The 20,873-nt window shown below is 37.3% G+C and overlaps 1 protein-coding gene across 2 annotated transcripts; it reads right to left on the bottom strand.

Moving 5' to 3' along the window:
- Positions 1–5,470: 5,470 nt before the first annotated feature.
- Positions 5,471–10,323, bottom strand: LOC114138749 (uncharacterized). 2 transcript variants are annotated; one of them, XM_028008146.1, is made up of 11 exons: positions 10,088–10,323; positions 9,275–9,391; positions 8,920–9,069; positions 8,365–8,510; positions 7,879–8,015; positions 7,678–7,771; positions 7,263–7,380; positions 6,924–7,147; positions 6,653–6,824; positions 6,348–6,475; positions 5,471–6,127 (listed from the first exon to the last, which is right to left on the bottom strand). In XM_028008146.1, the coding sequence occupies exons 2-11, from the start codon at positions 9,360–9,362 to the stop codon at positions 5,810–5,812; spliced, it is 1,575 nt and encodes a 524-aa protein (XP_027863947.1). In that variant the 5' UTR covers positions 9,363–9,391; positions 10,088–10,323; the 3' UTR covers positions 5,471–5,809. The 2 variants fall into 2 exon arrangements, with proteins under 2 accessions (XP_027863947.1, XP_027863946.1); XM_028008145.1 differs by having other exon boundaries at positions 9,275–9,363.
- Positions 10,324–20,873: the final 10,550 nt, after the last annotated feature.

Raw genomic sequence — 20,873 nt, 5'->3', positions numbered from 1 at the left:
ATGGTGGAAACATTACAACAGACTGATTGCAGTAATGCCAGTGTGTTTTTCCCCATTTGATTACTGAGGTTATTTCCGCCATTTAAAAAAGCACAGCATTATTATAAGACAGAAAGTCAGACGTGTTGCTTCAACGTCTCATAATTGTGACTTTGATAGTTGAAGTTATGACTTTGTATCTCAGAATGATGACTTATTCTTGTAATTATGAATTTTCACAATTATGAATTTAAGACACGTAATTCTAACTTTACGACTCGTATTCACGACTTTAAAATCAGTAATGATGATTTCCTGTTGGGCTTTTATTTGTTCTCTCCAGGCAGAAATGTAAAAGTGACTGTGACTCTCTGGTTGACAAAAGTGGAATCATTCTGCTGTGAAAATGTGACAGCAATCTTTTTTGAAAATATATAAATAAAAAAATCAGAGCTTTGTAACTCTTGGGCCCTGTCTGATTTCTTCTTTTTGACGTGTATATAACTTTTTTGCTGCCCTGACCATTTTAAAGTGCACAATATCTTTGACTCCACCCTGAAGCTCTACAGGCTTCCGTAGGTCATAGATTATTTTTGCATTTTATTGCAAAACATTTTCATTGATGGTGCTCTTGCTTCGTTTTGTCTTGTGAGAGCTGTCAGTCATCACTGTAATCTGGACACGAGGATAATAATATTAATATTTTTTAACCTTATAAAGATATTAAAGTAATTTCCGTTAAGTATTCACAGCGCTTCACTTTTTCCACATTTTATGTTACAGACTGATTCCAAAGTAATTTTTCCTCAAAATTCTGCAACCAAATACTCCAATTATGACAACGTGGAAAATATCACAGAAAAGCCAACGTCTTTCATCTCTACTATGACTGCTGATAATTAAACATCAACTGATTATGACACTGATTGTGACTTCAGACGCCTTCAAGCGTTTTTTCCCATTTCCCATTATACAGGATTTATTCTGCAGTCCATCTCCACTGGTGTGGAAGCCTTTTCTCCTGATTGCCTTCTAGTAAAGTTTTCACTGATTGGTCTGTTGGGGGAAAAGTCTTCCTCCTCCAGTTTGGAGTAAGGATGGTTGAATCAGTCATACTTTCAGTCAGACCAGAGGTTTTCATCCTACTTGTAGTTCAGCAGTGTGGTTTTATTAGTTTTATTTATTGTTATGTTTTTAACTGTTTTAAAGCGTCTTTGTTCCCTAACCCTGGGAAAACATTTCTTTAGGTCATTTTATACATTTATAAATTACTCTAAAAGATACATTTGAACTTTTTGTAAAACTACTTTTACCCACCTCCTTTTTTTTAACTACCTTAAGAATACAAAAGAGGTTCTTGCACATTGAGTTGACAAAAATTCATAGTGCCATCGTAGAATATGCTGGAAATGCAAGACAAGGAAAAAATAATTTAACCCTTTTTGAGAAAAATCTAATTCTGCGAACAGTAAAGTTGTAGCCTTATGCTAAGAAATATTAAGACATTTTGGAAAACATTAGTTAAATTTTCACCTGCTGCAGTTCTCTTTCAGCATTGCACAAATCAGCCAAACCCTTTGAGCAAACTAGTGTTCCCCTCCTCGCCTGTAGGGGCACTGTAAACAGGAACCAATGAAGGAAACAAAACAAAACTTTTGAAAAAGACACTCAGCACAACTTCCTTCCTAATGAAATGTAAACAAAAATGTCAGATTTTATTGTTTTTCTTTTGTTTCTGGTAAAAAAAAGAAATTAGAAAAATCATGAGCTGTTTTTGCTGCTAGCGTGTGTGTTTGTTTTGGTTGTATTTACCCAGAATGCCCTGTGCTGGAGTCCACTTCCTGCTTTTGGAGTGGCTTCTGGTCCACTTGGTATTCACAAATGGATACTAACTGCAACAGAGTTCACCACAACCGAACCCAGACCGAGGTTTTTAGGCGGACCAGAGTTTGTTTGTTTTTTGTTCTGGATCAGAGTGTGATTGCACATTCTGATCTTTTTAGAAAAACAAACCAGAGTTTGATCAAAGCGGACTAAGCAGGGTTGGTGAGAACCCATTTGGTCTGTTTTGGAAAATAATGATTTAGTTTCCTACAGACTAGCTCCTCTACAACAGTCGTCAGACGACATCAGAGATGGCTCACATTATGACAAGTGAAGGTTACCAGACACAAAATACATACCGTTCATGCTTGGGTAGCATCACCGTCGCGTGAAGCTAAATACGAGTCACATGTTCTCATCCTGTCCAACATAATGTTGACGCCACACAACCGCGCTTGGATACTTGTTGCACCTTCCCTCACGCTTCCCTGTGTGTCTTAAAGCAAGGCGTGTTTCATACTTGTCCCTGCGACCATGACTCTGTGTGTGACTGCACGGCAGTGTGTGAGTGATGAATCAGCAGGAGCCACCTGTTCTCCTAGCGCCGCGGCGAATGAGCAGTCTGGCTGGAGCCGGATCCCGCCGAGCCGACACCTGCCAGCCTGTCAGCCCGTCTGCTGAGCCGTCCCGTCCTGCAGCGGCCCATCGCCCAGAGGCCACGCTGACAGCGCCGCTAGCTTTAGCTGGGACGCTAACCAAACAGGCTGTCACACACACACACCACAAAATATTTTAACATGCTTCCTGTTAATATCTTGCCGAAGGGTGAAACACACAAATATGAAAAATATATTTTGTATGTCAGAACAGGAGGAAAGAAAGGCGTGTCATGTTGGGTTTGCCACTCACTCAGCTCACAGATACCAGGCAGAACGTTATGTTGGACATAAGCTGTTTAAATGGAGTTTGTCATAAGACATTGTATCACAGTTCTTCTGAATTTCTTCAGTTTTATTTTTTCTGTTGCAGTTCATCCTTCTGTGTATCCTGGACAACTACGGAAAAGTGTATTAAAAAGTGTTGGTCCAGACCAGTGGTTCTCAATCATCTTAACATTCTGAATGCACTGAGGTTCTGGTTACATCGCTTTTCTGTACAAACCAGAATTCTGTCACCAAACAACAATTTTAATTCAAAGTCACTGCCGCTCATTTTATTGTTTTAAGACTCAAAACATTTTCCAGTTTCATTTTATGAGCACAATTTGTAACATTTAGTCAAGACTGCTCAGTCTGTTGGATGCTCTAAAAAGAAAAAGTCAAACTAGTTTCCATTACAGATGTGCGCAAAACTTTGTATTCTGCTAGTGGAAAAAAAAAAAAACCACAACTTTGCAATTGCTGTGTTTTCATTAAATAATAATAATAAAAAAATAAAATCATACATGAATAATTTTGTTCATATGAAAAATATGTCACACCATCATCCTCCTACCACCTCCTGTGGTTTTCTTCTTTGTGGTTTGCACCACCAGCAACATCTGGTTGTTGATCATGTGACTTGTGATGCAAAAAAAAAAAGTTTCCATTGCAGTTTTGTGAAATAAACCAATTTTGATAATGTCGAAAAAAACACCTCATCCCACCACCAACACTTATTAAAAAAATACCTTTTTTTTTTATTGCCATGTTTCCATTCCATGTTTTTGCCAAGGTCTAAACAAAAACATGTTACTGAGTGAGAAGCAGTAAGAGGATGAAAGTTTGTTTTTTTTACAATGGTCAGGCGACTCCTCCAGAGCTCCTCAGCATCACAGTTCACAAAAAGTTGTGTGTCATTCCATCATGTTGAATCCATGGCTCTTATAAATCCATCCATCCATCCATCCATCCATCTATCTATCTTCTGCTTATCCGGGGTCGGGTCGCGGGGGTAGCCGCTTCAGGAGGGAGGTCCAGACTTCCCTCTCCCCAGCCACTTCTTCCAGCTCTTCCGGGGAAATCCCGAGGCGTTCCCAGGCCAGCCGAGAGACATCGTCCCTCCAGCGTGTCCTGGGTTTGTCCCAGGGCCTCCTCCCATCAACCAGCAGTGTGGTTGATGGGAGTGATTTTAATTTCATTTCTTATTTACTACAAAAACCACAATTGTGAACATGTTGTTTTTTTTACATTAGCAGAATATCCACAGAGATTTGATCACATTTGAAATGTAAACACAGCTACTGGTTAGTACTGAAAATGTTATTTTAGTAGCACAATATGGCTGCCAGACAAACAGCTGGGTAAAAGATGCTTTCTTTCCCTAATTATGAGCAGTTCTGTATCTCTTGACACCACATTTTACTGTAAAATATCTCACTGTGTAGATTTTTGTTTTAGCGTTTTAATGAATAAAATGGAGAGGAATACTTTATGTTTGACTTGTATTGTTAAATGGAGTTAGCAGCCAAGCAATTATAAATCCCACTGGTTCCCCTATTTCAAGCTACAACTCTTAATATCAATATTACACGATTTACTAACGTTCTACTTAAAGATATTGACGTACTTTGTTGATTAAATAAGTTGGAAAGTGCTGTTTTCTCATTTCAGCATATGAATGTTAATGTAAAGCTTTCTTTGAGCCACATTTAGGACTAACTGATGTAGAAAACCTGCAGCATTGACTTGGTTTGACTTTGCTGAAAGGCTGCAGCAGGAGTGAAGGTGGAGCTGCCAGGTGATGTATGTTGACAGCAGCAGTGGTGATGCAGTAAATTACATTGTGAGTGGTGTGACAGCTGAAGTGTAGACCGGGGAAAAAAACGTCTGAGAGCTTTTATAGGCCTCGTCTTTCAGAAGGATATGTTGGTAGCGGTAAAGGTTTTGTGGTATGAGGGTGCTGCTGTTTTTTTTTTTTCCCCCCTTCACCCGATTTTACTTTTGCCTAAATGAAACTGGACAACAAATCTCAGACACCTCAGGGCTCTTCTGTCAGCCATGGCTTAAAAGTGTAACAGCAGAAGTGAGTGTGAGTGGGTTTGGCTCAAATGAATGTCTCGACAGATTGAGTGATGTACCTCTCTGGTTGTGTCATGCATCATCCATGGACGGCAAGATTTAACTGATTTACTACGTTTCTATGTCCAAAACCCACACCTGCTCAAAGATTAGCTGTCATGATCCCCACACAGTAAAATTTCCAGATTAAAATGTACTCAATTTGAAAAAAATTTTACTCTAAAAAAGACATTTGGTCCCAGTCTAAATAGAGTAAAATTTACTCTCATGGAAGAGTTGAAATTACAGATTAAAATCAACACCATTTAGTGCAAAAATTTTAATCAATGCCAAGAGAATTTACTCCAAGTTGTTTAAAAGAAAAAGTACTCTACCGTATTTTAACTCCAAGTGTAATATAATTTACTCTAAAGGGAATTGCATTCTATTCTAAGTAGAGAAAAATTTTAGTCTAACTAAAAAGAAATTTTACACAAAATAGAATAACATTTTATTCCATATAGTATAAAATTTTACTCCTAATTTAATTTAATTCCATATTGTGCAGTTAAACATTTAATTAAATTCTAAAACAGTGCCAAATTTAACTTTATTTCACTCACTAAGCAATTGTTTTATAGCTATAATACACAGCTGAGTTTGTAAGAGTACAATGCAAAGACCAGAAATCAGTATTTGAACAGCCATTTTTATTGTTCACAGGAAACAGTATGGAACAATATAAACATTTGCATCTTCATGACTGTATGACACCTGTAAATCAAAAGCTCTGTAACAGTAAAGCTCTTCTACATAAATAACATGAGGTCCGTCTCTTGTATACAAAACTTGAAAAACACTGAAATGCTCATTCAGACACACTGTTTGCAGAGCAAATGTAACAAACAGTAAAGTCCGTGGATAACTTTTAAGTGCTTGATCAGAGAATTAGCATTTGTCTGGTACTTCTTACAAATGAAACAGAACATTGTAACTCAATACTGAAACAATCATAGCAAAACAACTATTTAACGCAGCATCCGAGCCCTCAACTCTGCAACCCTAGGATTCACTTTAGTTGTCTCAACATCTATCTCATAAATGGCGGTCTGCAGAAAGTTGTACACATTGACCAGATTATGATCATATGAAGTGCCGAACACAAAGTGAGCTTTAAAAAGCTCATCAAAACAGGCAAGAGAACCTTGTGATTTACAAGGTATGGCATGTTTGTCAATCACAATGAAGTACTTGTGAATCACGCTCCTCTGAGTCCCTACTGCAAGCAGGTATGGTTGACGGCTTTCTGCGATGCCATCAAGGTGCTCCTGGATGCTGGTTCCTGTCTGTGGCAAAAACAGAATAAAACATGATTAGTCTTGGGTTTCAAAGAAGACAGGGTTCTAATAGATAAGGCAAATTACATTTCAGCATCTTTTAAATGTCACTTGAAATTAAATTTAAGACCAACTTCACAAGAAATACAAATAAATAAATATATATATAAAAAAAGGGAAAAATAGAGAATTTTGATCAACATAAATGTTCCCTTTACTGTAACCTTACCTTGACAAACTTCACAAGATGTTCACTGGCTTGTCTGGCTGAGAGTTTTCCTGGTCTCTTGCGCCCATGAGGTGACGGTGGCAGGAGGTGCACTAGGATCAAAATGGATGACATGTCAATGTCCCATCCTAGAAGAAAAAGTAAAATAAACATAAGTTACCAAAACCTCTTATTTGCAACGATGTTAATACTTCCAGAGTAAGCTTACCAAACACTGAGGGCAGGAGAAGGTGCACTTATATTGAACCAATTCATATAAAATTCTGTTACAGTAAACACTTTCTTTATAAGTCATTGCAACTTACCATTTTCCTCTTCTGTTGTGCCTTCAGCATTGTCAAGAAGGTTCTTAAGGTCATCAGACTGTGTGAGACCACGACTTTGTTTGAGGACTTTCTGCTTGTAGACAGTGGGCCACTTCTCCAGGAACTTTGCAGAGATGGCTTCCCCAAACATCAATGTAAAATCTTGCTCAACCTAGATGAAGTGAAGGTTTTAAAAATCATTTTGTTAAACTTTCTCACATCCACCTTAACTTAAACTTTGTTGGTTAAACTGAAGTGAAGATAAACATACCAATCCTCCTACGTCCAGGAATCTTGGGAAGTCCAAAAAGATACTAGATGACTTCACTGGGTCATGAATCATCTTCTGGCGATAGTTGAAAGTCTGTTTCATCTTCCTCATAACAGTTCCTTCATCAGCTGTGTGCTTCATCAGCGCAATGGCCTCAGAACACAAGCTATCTGTCATAAGGCAGTCTTCTTCTCTCAAATAGTCTCTATCAGTTGTTGGTCCCCCTAAAAAAATGATATGAATGTGAGACTCCATCTTAGGATTTAATAAATAAAGCTTGGGAACTTATTGTGCAGTTTGGTTGCAGGATGAAATGTGCACAAGTATAAATACATATACCTGTTTGGGTTCGTGACAGTCTGGGGACCTTCTTTTGTCCATTAGAAGCTTCCCTCTGGACAAACTTCAGTCTCCAAGCCAGATACCCACTTCCATCTTCTGCATTATAATAATGCTCCTAAAAGTAGGTGAATGATAAATGTTTTTAAAGCTGTGAAAGCAAAGACAACCGTGAACGCTAGTAGCTGTGATTTACAGATTTTATTTCACATTGTTTGAATTACATAGATAAAATCTCTTCACAATGTTTATGCTTCAAGCTGTAGTAGCCCAACACTGGAACGATGAACTCTACAAAGGTTTAAAAATTGGAAAGTTAAAAACAAGTGGCACAGATGCAGGGCATGCAAAAGAGAAACATTTTCAGTTCTACTCAAACCATAGCCAAGAGGTTGAATTTCTGTTTTGAACTTACATAGCCAAATCTGCTCTTAGGATCAGCCAAGTAAGGGAACAAGGTAATAATACCCTTTGCATAGTCTTCTTTTACACATCTGGAAGGACTTGTCCTATAGAGACACAGCAAAAACTATGAGCATTGTTAAAGGTGTAAAGAACACCTTTAATAAAGGTAATTGTGAGAGGTGCATAGAAAAAATAAATAATTTCAGCATACCCATGTTCACTTGTCATATGCGCAACCAATATCTTGACCATGTCACGCCGTCTGCTGTCTGTTAGGCTTTTTGTCCGCGCATATTCATTGATGATCCTGTCTCCTCCTGGTTTGTTCTTTAGAACATTTTCAATCATCTAAGTGATGGTAAAAATGTAACAAAATATAAATCAATACATCTCCAAAACACCTTACACTAGACAATTACAAATCCTATTTTATTTCACAAAAAAGAGATAGTATAAGAAGAGCTATAATAGTTATTAGTAGAATAGAAAGTTATGTTTAAAAAGCACAAATAAAAACTTCAAGAATTTAAATTTTTGGTGAAGTCCAGAGCCTTCTTTGGTAAGGATCTGGACTAAAATGTGTAAAGATATGCTGACGGAACAAACACAGAAAGTCCTTTTAAGAGAGTAATTTATATAATATATTCAAATTTGTAAAAACTCTATGGAAGTCTGCACCGTAATCTGCATAGCTTACGTGGGCAAGAGAGGTGTCTTCAGCTCTCTGTCTTGTTGCAGGACTGTGTTGCAATATAATGGTGTCATCGGACTCCACTTCAGTTTCTCCACTGGAACTGGTAAAGGAGCTGCTTGCTGCACAACTTAGCTGATCCATAGGATTATCTAAACATTTTATTGGTAGAGTTAACAGTAGCCAACACACTAAAATTGAGAAAATTGTTTCTCTAACCACATAATTACACTATCAAGAAACCTGATGAGCTCTTCTCACACGAAATAGTATGATACAAACACAGCTAACTCATACACATTTTTCTGTGTTCATTGTAATTAACCACTGAAACACTAGAAATAGGTGAAATTGTTGATGTTAGGATGTTTCCACATGTGTGAAATGGTACAAAGATGAACGCTTTGATGATCTCATCCTAGATTGGTGATATCAAATGGACATCAACATGTCTATACTGCTCTAGAAAGCAATTTATATCCCTATTATCCAGTCAAACCCATAAGAATGACCAAAAATAGTTCACAAAAATAAACAAATGACACTTCAAAAAAAACTTACCTTCTGAATTGAGATTTTGTGCTTCACAAATCTCTAGCACACCAAGGTTCGGACCTTTCAAAAGGAGCTCAAAAACATCCTCATCCACTTCAGTCTTTGAGTCATCAAAGACTTTTAAGTCCAAGGTTGGGATGCTGAACTTTTTTGCAGCTGTGAACATAGCAAATTATTTATTTATTATTATTTGAACATATGTAAATAAAAATTAAAATAAGACATAAAAAGTAAAACTAACTCAAACAAAATAATACATCTGAAAAGTTGGTATAAAGCACCCATTATGACACCATTCCCAAAACATTTTTGAGGAACACAATATATGAAAATGCTGGAAACTTGTTTTGTTAGGACTCACCACATTCCAAAAACGAACTGTAAGTCAGTTGGCCTTCAAAACAGATGTATTTCTGTCGATCTCTGTATTTGACACGCACAGCTTGCATCCTTCATGACATGAAAATAATATTTTTTTCTATAATCACATAAACATACTTATCAAAGTGAATAAAAAATTGAGATAAAAGGTTGAAACCATCATGAGGAAGAAGCACTAGGTGGCTAACAGCTATCCATAATGGGCTAGGCTCTTTACTTGAATTTAGCCAATTACCACAACTAAAACGGAAAAAAAAAACATATCAGCTCCATACAACTCGATATAAACGGGGTTTATAGACAAAATAGTAAATCAAAAATGTTTTACTGACAACTTACACAGTTTGCATACAAAGCACAACTTTAATTCTTTTTTTTTTCAATCGTTGCTCTACGTTCAAGAAAAGTTACTAGCATAGTCCTCCCGCGCCATTTTGTGGGCGGAATACTGACTCCACATGCTAGCAGAGCTAGCTCCGATAGTACAGCTCGCTCCTCTTTTAAACTCCGTTTCTCAGCTTAAAAATAGCGGCAGCCTTGACTTGTGAAAATAAAATAATGGACGTAGAATTGTACAACACTGATGTTTTTTTTCTGCTTACATTGTTGTAAACGGCTAAATTAAGTTAGCTGAAGCACACATGCTAACTAGTTAGCCAACCATGTTAATTCCTCGCTGCACCCCTCCTTCCCCCACTACCATACAGCAGCACGTCATCATAATTAGTCTTAATAATAAAAAAAGTCATAAAACCCCACGTAAAATATATCTACAACCCATTTGGGGACTTACCTGGCACACAGCTAATCGTTGCCTCCGTTTCCACTGCAGGATAACAAGATGGTGGAAGAAACGAAACTTAAGGAACTTCAGTGGGCGTGTTCTTGTTTTACTCCGATATAATTTCCTCTATTTTTTTACTCCGATTCTATTGACCAATGGAAATGATTTCACTCTTTAATGTATAAACAGGACTCTTTTAGATGAAAATGATGTTAACTCCGAAAAAATTACTCTCCTATTTTTCCTGTGCAGCAGCCCCGTTACGTCTGCAGGACAATGAAATATGGCGTCACTGGAGTCTCACAGCACAAATAAGAACGGCTACTGTTACTTTTCTTTTTCTCTAAAATGCAGCGTTGATCTGTTTCGTTCCCACATAAAAATGTGTTGGGTTTTTTTTACTCTAATTTCGAATGTGGGGACCATTCTGGGTGGCGTAAAACGTTTAAACGATTTTGATTTCATTTTAAGAGCTTTGATATGAGACAGGCGTGTCAAAGTCATTTTTGTTGTGGGCCAAATCAAGATCTTAAGTGTTCTTTAAGGGCCAGTTGTGCAACAATATATTGATAACACCTGCTCACTAAACTGTTAAAATATCAATGAATTCTTAAAATTTAATAACATTATTGAACAAATTTTCAGTCCCTCTGGGATTTCAGGATGCAATAAAAATCAAAGTGTTGGAATTATTTGCAATATTTGCGCTTATTTATGACAGGAAATGCGACTTTTTATTACTCGCTGTATAGCTCATGGACTATAATCTGACATCAATTAAAGCTGAGGCAGCTTTACTTGTAACAACGTTTTGACAATTTTGAGAAAAATCTGCAATAAACTTCTAATTATTAGCAGAAAAAAGTACGGTGATTTGTTGGTTCTGCTTGAATATCCATGATAATTCGCAAGAAACTGGAGGGATTGATTGACTGATATAATTTGGCAGTAAACAGATAAAAACTGGATTGATTAGATTGAAAACATAATATTTATGCTCACTTAATGTTTAGTCTAGAATCTACGGGGCCAAGTAAAAAGCTACAGAGGGCCAGATTTGGCCCACGGGCCTTGAGTTTGACACTTGCTATATAAGAGAACATAAGAACCTTAAAAGTATTTTTCATAGCCTTCTTTCTATCAGCAGAAGTGAAACAATGTTTTATGTAAATTATTACAGAGTGAAGCATCTTAAAGCTGCAGTTAGTGGGGTTAGAGTATGGTTAGTATATTGTGTATTGCTCGTTGTCACCGATCGTTTTTTGTGGTGTTCATCAGGGTGTCTGGTTTGGGAACCTCGTCTTTAATGAGAGACGTCAGGATTGAATTCCTCCTGTTTTTCACTTTATTCACTCGATTTAACAAACAAATTCCATAATCAGCTTACAAACACATTTAGATCATGACTGCAGGATCATTTTGAGTGAATCAGGTCTCTGAAGAGGCTATTATAAAGGGATCCGGGAACATACAGTTTCATACATTTTTCATATACTAATAATAAACCGTAGATGGACAGACGGATTTGCGTTTTGTCTGCAGTAATATGTGTTCAGCTTCAGTCTGTTGTGGGAAGGAAAGAGCTGAACCAAAAAGCAAATGTATGAGATAAAACAATTAATGAATTTCATGCAAAACTAATATGCTCTAGTGGTCAGCTGATTGTTATGCATTGATTGTTTGGAGCCACCTACTGGTATATTGACGTAACTGCTTGCCAGGGATCCTTTCCCCAGCAAAACAGGAGGTAGGAGCAGGTGAAGCTGCTCTGTATTTTACGCTGCTTAAAGTCATATTTTGATAAGCTATAAATTCTCTTATGGATATATATGATCTGTTGGCATAATTTGTGGCGATTTTCTGTGCTTGTGCCGGACAAAAAAAAAAAGAAAAGACTTCACAAAACAAGACTTAACAAAGGCTAACCACTTGTTACTCATGATTGTGACTGTAGTTTTTGTTTTTCTGCCCTGCACAGACTGTTGCATGCAGATGTCTCTCTCTCACACACACACACACACACGCACACACATACACTGATTAAATAACTCTCTGCTGTTTGTTCAAACCAGATCACTGAGGTAGTTTAACCCTGAAAGTTCAGTTCTGTGGCTTCACTGGTGTAGAAAGAAACACTCTTGGGTTACACAAAGGAAGGCAAAGATTAAGCTAAATCTGACTCTCAAAGTTAGGCATTCCAAAATTAGGCAAATTTTGTTTAGCCTCAAAATTAGCAAACAAACAGACGCTAAAAAGACAAACAATTTTAGACCAGGTTGAAAATGTTTCAGATTCAAATGTCAGATTTTTTCTACGTTGTCATTGTCTGTTTAAAAACAAAGACTGAGTTACAATAAGTTACTGACCTTGAGGCTCAGTCCTGATAACCAGTCAGCGTCTGGTGCCTTGATGGTTGAGCCGTATCTGATCGTGGCGTGTCACGACCTCGGCCTTCTCGCAGCTCCGCGGCCGGGCTCAGCTGGACTCTGCCGACCGAGTGAGCAAACATGATTGGTGTGAGGGCGCGGACCGTTCCAACCATCTCAGCCTTGTTCCTGTTCTGCAGGGGAGTCGGATAAAACGACACAAAAGCAAATTCCTGGTCCGACTCCAGGAAGATAAAGCCATTCTGCTCTGCTTATCAAACTAAGGTAGAAAAACTGACATTAACGTCAAAATCTGTGCATTTCTGAGTTGTTTTGTTTCTGACTATGGGTCTAATGTACAGGTTTAAATAAAACAAAATATCAAAGCTGGAGTCATCCGTTTCTCATCCCTGAGATCTTCATGATCAACTCAATGGTGTTATTTTCCCATGGTCAATCTTTTCAAAATTAATTGTAGAGCGTCTTAAATCAAGCCTTCTCTATTTAAGAATTATTCCCTCATATGATTTGTAGTGTAGTGTACAGGAAGTAAGCACATCTATATTGTTTTTCATCCCCATTAAAAGAAATTCTCCAAAAAAAGCAAAAGCTGATCATAAATTAGTTTTTAAAAATCTCATTGTGAAAACTAAATCTAAGGAATTACTACTTCAATTGAGATTTTATGGATTCTGAAACTATTTTATTTATAACTGTGAGCTATTATAAGTGAAATTCTCTTACTACACAGGCAGATCATTTTGCTTAAAATAAGACATTTTCTTGCAGTGTGTACTTACTGTAACAAGAGCTGAAGTTTGTAATGAATGGGGTGTTGAAACGGGGCTTTGTCTAGGCCAGTCCAACACTCTGGTTTGATTCCATTTCAGGTTTCCTGTTCTAGATTTGTTGCTGAGTGTTGGGTCAAAGTTCAGACTTGAACCTGTCTGTAGTTTGCAGGGATTGTTTTTCTGCAGTCTGTGAGATCACCCTGAAAAGATTCTGTGTGAATTGCTGTTGTGAATTTCTTTAGCAATGTTGTAAAGAAGAATGGGACACGGTAGCTGTGTTTCCATTGACCATGTGATTGGAAAATGTTACATTTTTAAAATGAATTTGCTTTACAGAAACATGCCAATTTTGATTAAAAAAAACTGTTTTCCGATTAAAAGCAATAAGCTCGGCTGTATCAAAATTACTTTATTTTGCACAACTGCAACGGAAACACTTTTTCTGCATCACATGATCAACAACTGGATGTTGCTACTGGCAGAAACCACAAAGAAAACGACAACAGGAAGTAGATGCAGGATGACGGCGCGGCATGATTTTTGATAACATTGTGTTAAACTTATTCACGTGGGATTTTAATTGCATTCCTCAAATCACCGTAAGTTCAAAGAAAGTGTTTTGTCGACATCAGCAGAGCATTGACACAGTTTGACAAAGTGTGAAAGTCATTCAGGTCATGGCTGCTAAAGGTTCTCCTACAGGCGGTTGAATCATGCAGTATACTGGCCTCATCCTTGCTTTAGAAGACGTTACTGTGTATTTGTTAACCTGGAGTTGGGTCTAAATCATTTCAGTACCCGATAAAAATGTCTTGATAAAACCCAAGAACCTACAGAATACAAAGATAACCAGCGTCGGCTCTAAAACCGAAGCGAACACGTCAGCCTTTCTGAGTGGAGGTGCTGGCTGCGTCGAGCGGCTCTGGCTGCCCCGTCTAAAGGAAGCCAATTAAAGGCGTCCCTGCAGCATGTGGGGCAGGTTAAAGAGGGCACCCCTAGAGAACTGGGAAGTATTTAACTAACAATGTGACCCGGCTCTGTCGGCCATAAGGTTTTCAAAGCAGTGAAAGTTGTTGGCTGTCAGGGGACGGGGCTCCCGCTGCGTAAGCATCTGGCTCCGTGACACACACTCAGGCCAGACACACAGGAAGTGACTGGCGGTGGAGGAACATCCAGATGCTCCCCCGTCCTTCCTTGTCCGCCGCGGTGGAAGTGAGCGGCCTCTGAGTGGCGGAGCAGATGGGGAGCCGATCCCCGGCTCACCTCCTGACGCTCTGCTGTGTTCCCGTTTAGCCTGCAGGCTCTTTGCCCTTCATTAGCATACAATTACCACTGATGATTACTTCAACCTTTTTAGGGAAAAAAAAACTCGTCTCATGCCACGTTAAAGCGGGGGGTGGGGGAGGGGTCCTCAAAGCACACTGTCGTTCCAAACAAAGTGGTAAAGACCTTTGGATCTTTGGAAGACTTTAGAAGCTGAGTGAGTTGAGACAAATTCAGAATTTAATGCAAGTCGACAAAACCGAACGGTCCGGAATCAGCTTTTAGCAACTAATCAATGTTATGTTTAACAAAGGCAGGACTCTATATCTCCATAGCAACTGTATTAAGATAAACATCTGTTAAACATGATTCCCTCCTTTATAAATATCTTCTTCTTTGCTCTTTTTTTAAAATCACATGTTATATTTGGTGGTAATGAAATCACCTGAAGAACTCAACTGTAGAACTTGACTAAAGTAGTGAGTTATGGTCACATCTAACTCATCTACAGCTAAACGTTTACCCACTGAAGTACTTACTTTTAAAAATACTCAAGTATTCAAAAGTATAAATTACATTTTCTAATATTGGTACAGTTGTGTGTTGTTTTCTGAGTGCTGTCACAGAAACCACCTGACGATAAACAAACCAGATATGTACACTAAATAAAAAGACGTGTTATTTTTCTCAGTTAAATCACACCAAACTTTTCCAGATTCAGATTACTTAAATGGCAGAAAATTTGGCGAGAATATTTTTTTTAGAATTTTTTATTTGTTTACTTTTTTTTTTTTTTTGTAACTTTCCTCAAATTCAAAAGTTTACATACATTTGGTCAGGATCAGATAAAACTGTCTTTCAAACTGTATGACATGGGGCAAACCTTCTGGGTTACTATAGCAACGCAATACGGTAACGCTACCTCCACTGTGTTCGATTGTCCCCAAGGCGTTCTGTATTTAAAACACCAGTTAGTTCCAAAAAATGTTTTGTAATGTGTTCCTTTAGGTTCTTGAATGCGTCTTCTTTTATTTCCCGCTTTTACTTGATATTAATAGGAGTCCAGAAACCTCAAAAACTGCTTTGTGAGCCTTTTCCAGACTGATGGATCCAAACAGTTCTCTCTCATCTGGTGTTAATTTTTTAAACTGAGTTTTGATATGTTGCTTATGGAGTCTTTTAGCATTACGCTGACATAGTTAGAGTGAGGAAGGACAAAATGCCGAGAGCTATGCAGCACAGCAGAGATTGTAATAATTAATAAACAAAGAAAACTTACAAAAACTTTTGGAAGAGTCAGATTTGGGGGCTGGAAACAGAAAAAATAGATCTGGAGAGTTTAAATACTGAGGAAGAGATGGAAGTGACAAAAAGAACTAATTACAGGATGCAGCTGGGATAGGAGCAGGGAAACGATACGCAACGCAAAGTAGAAGAGAAAAGAGGGAAAGACGAAGAAACCAAAACAAATCATTGTTGATTTGTTTTTTTAATCACAAGCAGAGATTAATAAATGAACTGACGCAAAGGATGAAAAAATGCTCAGATATAAAAAAAGAAACAAATAAGAAGCCATCGAAACCAAAACATAAACAGTTCAAACGACTTCAAATCCTAACTTTATGTTTATTTCTGTATTATCCAGGTCTGATAGTAAGGTGGCTATTGACAGCTTTTGAAAAAAAAAAAAGATTTATCCCAGTTAATTCACGATTTTGTGAAGGATGGACATATTTTTTAAAAAGTTGGTTAGAAAGCCTATAATCAATAATGAAATCATGATGGCATAAGCATTACTCAGCTTCTGTTCATCTAAAATAAATCGTACAAATATATGGTGGTCTGAAACATGTCAGTTTGACTAATAAACTAAAATAATTCTTTTTCTCACAGCTGCTTATTCTTCAGTAAATTGGCTGAAGCTAAACTCCCCTGATGCTGAAGCTCTGCTGTAACTTCCTGTGAAGTATTGACAGTCACTCAGCGCGCCTTCCACTGCCCACATTTAATATTCTTGAGGTCGACAAACTTTTTCTTTTTGTTGTTTTTCTACAGTCTCGTGTCATGAGTCACCAAACTTGTTTGCATATTGAAAGAGCAGGAGGCGGTGGGGGAACACTTTGACTCATAAGTCACTTTCAAAGTTTTCTGCCAGCATTAGGCAGAAACTCTGTGACTTTTTTATTATTATACAACCTGAACTTGGGGCGTCGGCCTCCGGTTTGAGGGCAGGACTGCAGGAATAAAATCGAAAAAGTTACTGAAATGTCATCACCCTTCTGAAAACTTCTTTGTGATGTTTTATAAAATTGAATGTTTTACTGTAAATTGATACTTTAGAACAGAAATCAAGATCATGAAGGCTCTTAAAGGGCCAGTTGTGGCAGAATGTATTGATAAAACCAGTTCTGTTAAAATATCAATGAATTCTTAAAAATTAAATATTATTACTGAACATCTGTTCAGTCTCTCCAGGATTTTGTGATACTTTCTGTGATTTTTTTGCAATAAAAATCAAAGTTTTTGTGGAATCAATTTGAAAATATTTGCAATATTTGCACTCATTTCGTAAAAATAGCACTAATAGTATCATCAAAAAAATTATTTTAGATTTATTTTTGTCAGATGGTGATGACAAAGCTCAGGGTCAGGTCCATTAAAAATGCAATTTTCAAAAGAAATGTTGCAAATGGGAGCCTGCACCTTAACGTCTTTACATTTCCAAAACATTATTTGTCATATTTGTATACATAAGCTTGAGGAATAATAAAAAAATTGGGGGGGAAATTTAAACCCATTTTGTCCCACTTCTCAAGAATCACTGAGAAATTAGAAACAGCATTTACATTTTTAGCTTATTTCCAGAGACAACAAAAATACTAATATTCCATAATATTTAACTTTATAATTAAACACAAAAGATTTAATTACAGAGTTAAATCTTTTAAATTCATAGTTCAAAGATTTACTTGTTCTATTGCAACAAAAAGTTTCTTCCAAATCTTGCATTAAATCTTAAATGTGATATATAAACAAAAAACAGATGCAGTGCTTTGCTACTATGACAACTAGATAACAAGGTCAAAAAATGTTTTAATTAAGGAAAAAAAATAGCGTGGGAGAGGGAAGTAGTTCAGTTATGCTAACTTGACTTTGATGACCGTAACATGTAGATGTGATGTGGAAGTTGGTTAATGAGCTAATTAACCACCGCTGTGTTAGATTAGCTAGTAGCAGCGCTAGCTGATCTACCACAGCTATCACTTATTAATAATCAAGCCTACAAACATTTTACTGTGATGGACTGAATGTTCTCTTCTTTGTGTGGGAAATATTGGAGTGTTTTTTTTTTTTTTTGGTGTTGAAGTGGTGTTATTGTCAGTTACTATGGCAACTAGTTTGTGTGTGTGTGTGTGTGTGTGTGTGTGTGTGCGTAGACACACAGAAGTGGTTTTGAGTTATCCTTCAACAGTTTTTCTGTTAATTTTGCCTTTCTGTGACACACTGCGTAAAATGAATAACACCTCCATCTCCAGGTTTCATTTCGCTAACAGAATTATTCTACAGCAGCAGCGCGGCTGGATGGCCTGTCATAGAATAGAGTAGAATAGAACAGAATAGAATAGACTTTATAGATCCACAAGGGGAAATTGCTTATTCGTTGACAATAAGCAATTGTCAACAAATCTAAGGTATTAAATTTAATACTTTATTAATAATACAAATATAACCATAAGAGATAAAGTTCATAAAACTAATATTTATACAGATGAGTGATGTAATTCAACATGACTTAATGTAAATAGATATATAAATAACAAGCAAAAGAAAAGTCCAGTGTTGTGCACATGCCTGAAATTTCTGAATATAAACAATAACATGCGTGGGGTTCATATGAATATGAATATTCTCTTCTTGACACAACCCTCTCCTTTTATCTGGGCTTGGGACCAGCACAAGGGACACACGGGACTGTGGACCCCTAGTGGCAGGATTAGTACGTCTGTGTGCGTGGGGGTGGGCGTGTATGTATGTGTGTATTTTATTTATTTGTTTGTTTGTTTATTTATTTATTTATTTATTTGTTTATTTATTTTATTTCATGCAAACACATTTTACAGCTCGTCCGTTGATCTTTATTGGTGGCTGTTTGTGACTCCAGCCTGCTGCTCTGTCTCAGGTGTTTCTGGAGTCTCTCTAGACGACTAACTGGTTCCTCCTCCCTTCTTCTTCCAAGTTCCATCTCCAGTTCTCCGTCTTGGACCTTGTTGGTTAGATTCTGTTTCCTTTCTCGGGCCTAAACCGATGTCCGTCTCCTTGGTCTTGTTCTTCATGGCGGTCAGAGATGCTTCCAGCTGGTTGGCCCTTCTGACGGCGTCTCGACAGTCTTTGTTTATCATGATCCGCTCATGATACAGAGCGGCGAGTGCATCTTCATGTTCAGCTTGCCGTTCCTCTAAAAGAAATCTCAACTTCATCACTTCATTTCTTAAAGCCTTTTTCTCTGGGTCTTCCTTGTGTGGGTGGACGGACGCAGCTTTGACTTTTAGGGCTTTCTTCCTTACATCGGTCAGCTCAGACTCCAGCTGCTTAGCCATCTTGTTGGCCTGCTGGCACACTGCCTCCAGTTGACGAACCTTGAATGCGAAACTATTCATGGTTTCTAGTAATCTTGTGTTTTCCTGTTGAAGTGCTAAGATTTTGTCTTCATTGGTCCATAAGATGTCATGAAACTCAGACTCTGACATCGTAGGAACAGCGCCGGTGTTATTATCAGAAAGGTTTCCTCCAACAGGCATGTCGCTTTGAAGACTTTCTGAAATTGGGCATTTCTTTGGGAGCTGGTCGTGGCCTTCAATGACCTGATCACAAGCTGGATTTCCAGGAGCATTTGCCATCGTCGGACCAAATAGGAATTTCCTGGCAGTCGTTGCTTTAGGTTTCGCTGACATGGTGCCGTCTTGGTCTTCGGACTCTTCTCTCCTCGGTACTGGAAATTCTTCCAAAGTGTTTACAAGATTACACTCATCTGATTTGCTAACGGAGTTGCTAGCTTCCACAGGTGAGTCTTTGCTGACAGACTCCATAGTTAAAAGATTTACTTTTCAACACAAAGTTTCTTTGAGGAACGATTTTTCTTCAAGCTGTGTTTATCTGAACGGACAGAAGTGATTCAAAATATGCGTTCACAACAATAAACAAGATGTTTATATTCAGAAATATCTGAATATAAACATATTGTCATTATGATGTCACGTATATCAATGAATGTCATGGAATAGCTACACGTTCCACGTTTCCCAGCAACAAAGTCGAATCAAGCCCCGCCCACAAGCAACTGGATCCTAATAAATGCATTTGATGAGTGTTTTTTATATACATAAAAACAAAAACTAAAAACAAAATGACAGAAATATTCTAATGATAGAAACTATTTGGGGTGTTTTTGACTAAAACTATGGTTTAACAAAAAAAAAAGTATCAAACTATGGTTCAGTACATGATACATATTGGAATATTTATTGGATTGGTTATTTGGGTAAAAAAAAAAAAAAAAAAAAATATATATATATATATATATATATATATATATATATATATATATATATATATATATAATCCATATTTTGTCAAACTATTTCCCCAGTGTAAGTAGCATAGGCTACAAATAAAGCTACTTGTAACTCTTCATAAAATCAAACTATAAAGAATATGTACACATGATAGATAGATAGATAGATAGATAGATAGATAGATAGATAGATAGATAGATAGATAGATAGATAGATAGATAGATAGATAGATAGATAGATAGATAGATAGATAGATAGATAGATAGATAGAGTCAACAGGGAGTATTGGCAGTGAGGATGGACTAAAGAGAGGAAGAACATACAGAATCAAGGAAGGAAAGAAAAAAGATGGAGGTGGAAGAGAAGGAAGGATGGAACATAAACAAAAAATAATTGAGGGAAAGAAAAAACAAAATAGGTGAAGGAATAAAGCTTGGAAATGCAAGTATTCCTCCTCTCGGCTTTCCTTTTCCACACATTTGGAAAATTGTGAAATTAAATGTCTAGAACACGCAGAAATCCAGCATATCTATGAAAACACTGAATTCAGTATTAGTACAACTTCAAAATGCTTTATTGATACATTGTAAAATATAAATTTAATTATTATTATTATACAATACCGACAAGAATCTGACAAGTAAAACAAAGGAAAGAAACAGTATTCAGACCAGACTCACAGCTTTGCTGTACAACCAACGTTTGTGTGTCCAGTGTCTCTAATGTCCCACAGACAGAACCGATGACGTCTCATTAAGGCACACACACATCAGGTGTGACGTGTTGGCCCTCTGTCCTGCCA

The sequence above is a fragment of the Xiphophorus couchianus genome, chromosome 23 (genome assembly GCF_001444195.1).
Source record: "Xiphophorus couchianus chromosome 23, X_couchianus-1.0, whole genome shotgun sequence".
In the NCBI taxonomy this organism is placed as follows: Eukaryota; Metazoa; Chordata; class Actinopteri; order Cyprinodontiformes; family Poeciliidae; genus Xiphophorus; species Xiphophorus couchianus.
The sequence above is the reverse complement of the archived record's forward strand: the minus strand, read 5'-3'. Positions and strand labels throughout refer to the sequence as shown.

What these genes read in the sequence shown, in the direction of transcription:
- LOC114138749 (XM_028008146.1), bottom strand. Translation starts at nt 9,362, where the DNA reads ATGCAAGCTGTGCGTGTCAAATACAGAGATCGACAGAAATACATCTGT. An exon ending in ACAAAATCTCAATTCAGAAG is followed by an intron (nt 8,511 to 8,919) that starts GTAAGTTTTTTT and finishes TAAAATGTTTAG; the next exon opens with ATAATCCTATGGATCAGCTA. An exon ending in ATCTTGTGAAGTTTGTCAAG is followed by an intron (nt 6,128 to 6,347) that starts GTAAGGTTACAG and finishes TTTTTGCCACAG; the next exon opens with ACAGGAACCAGCATCCAGGA.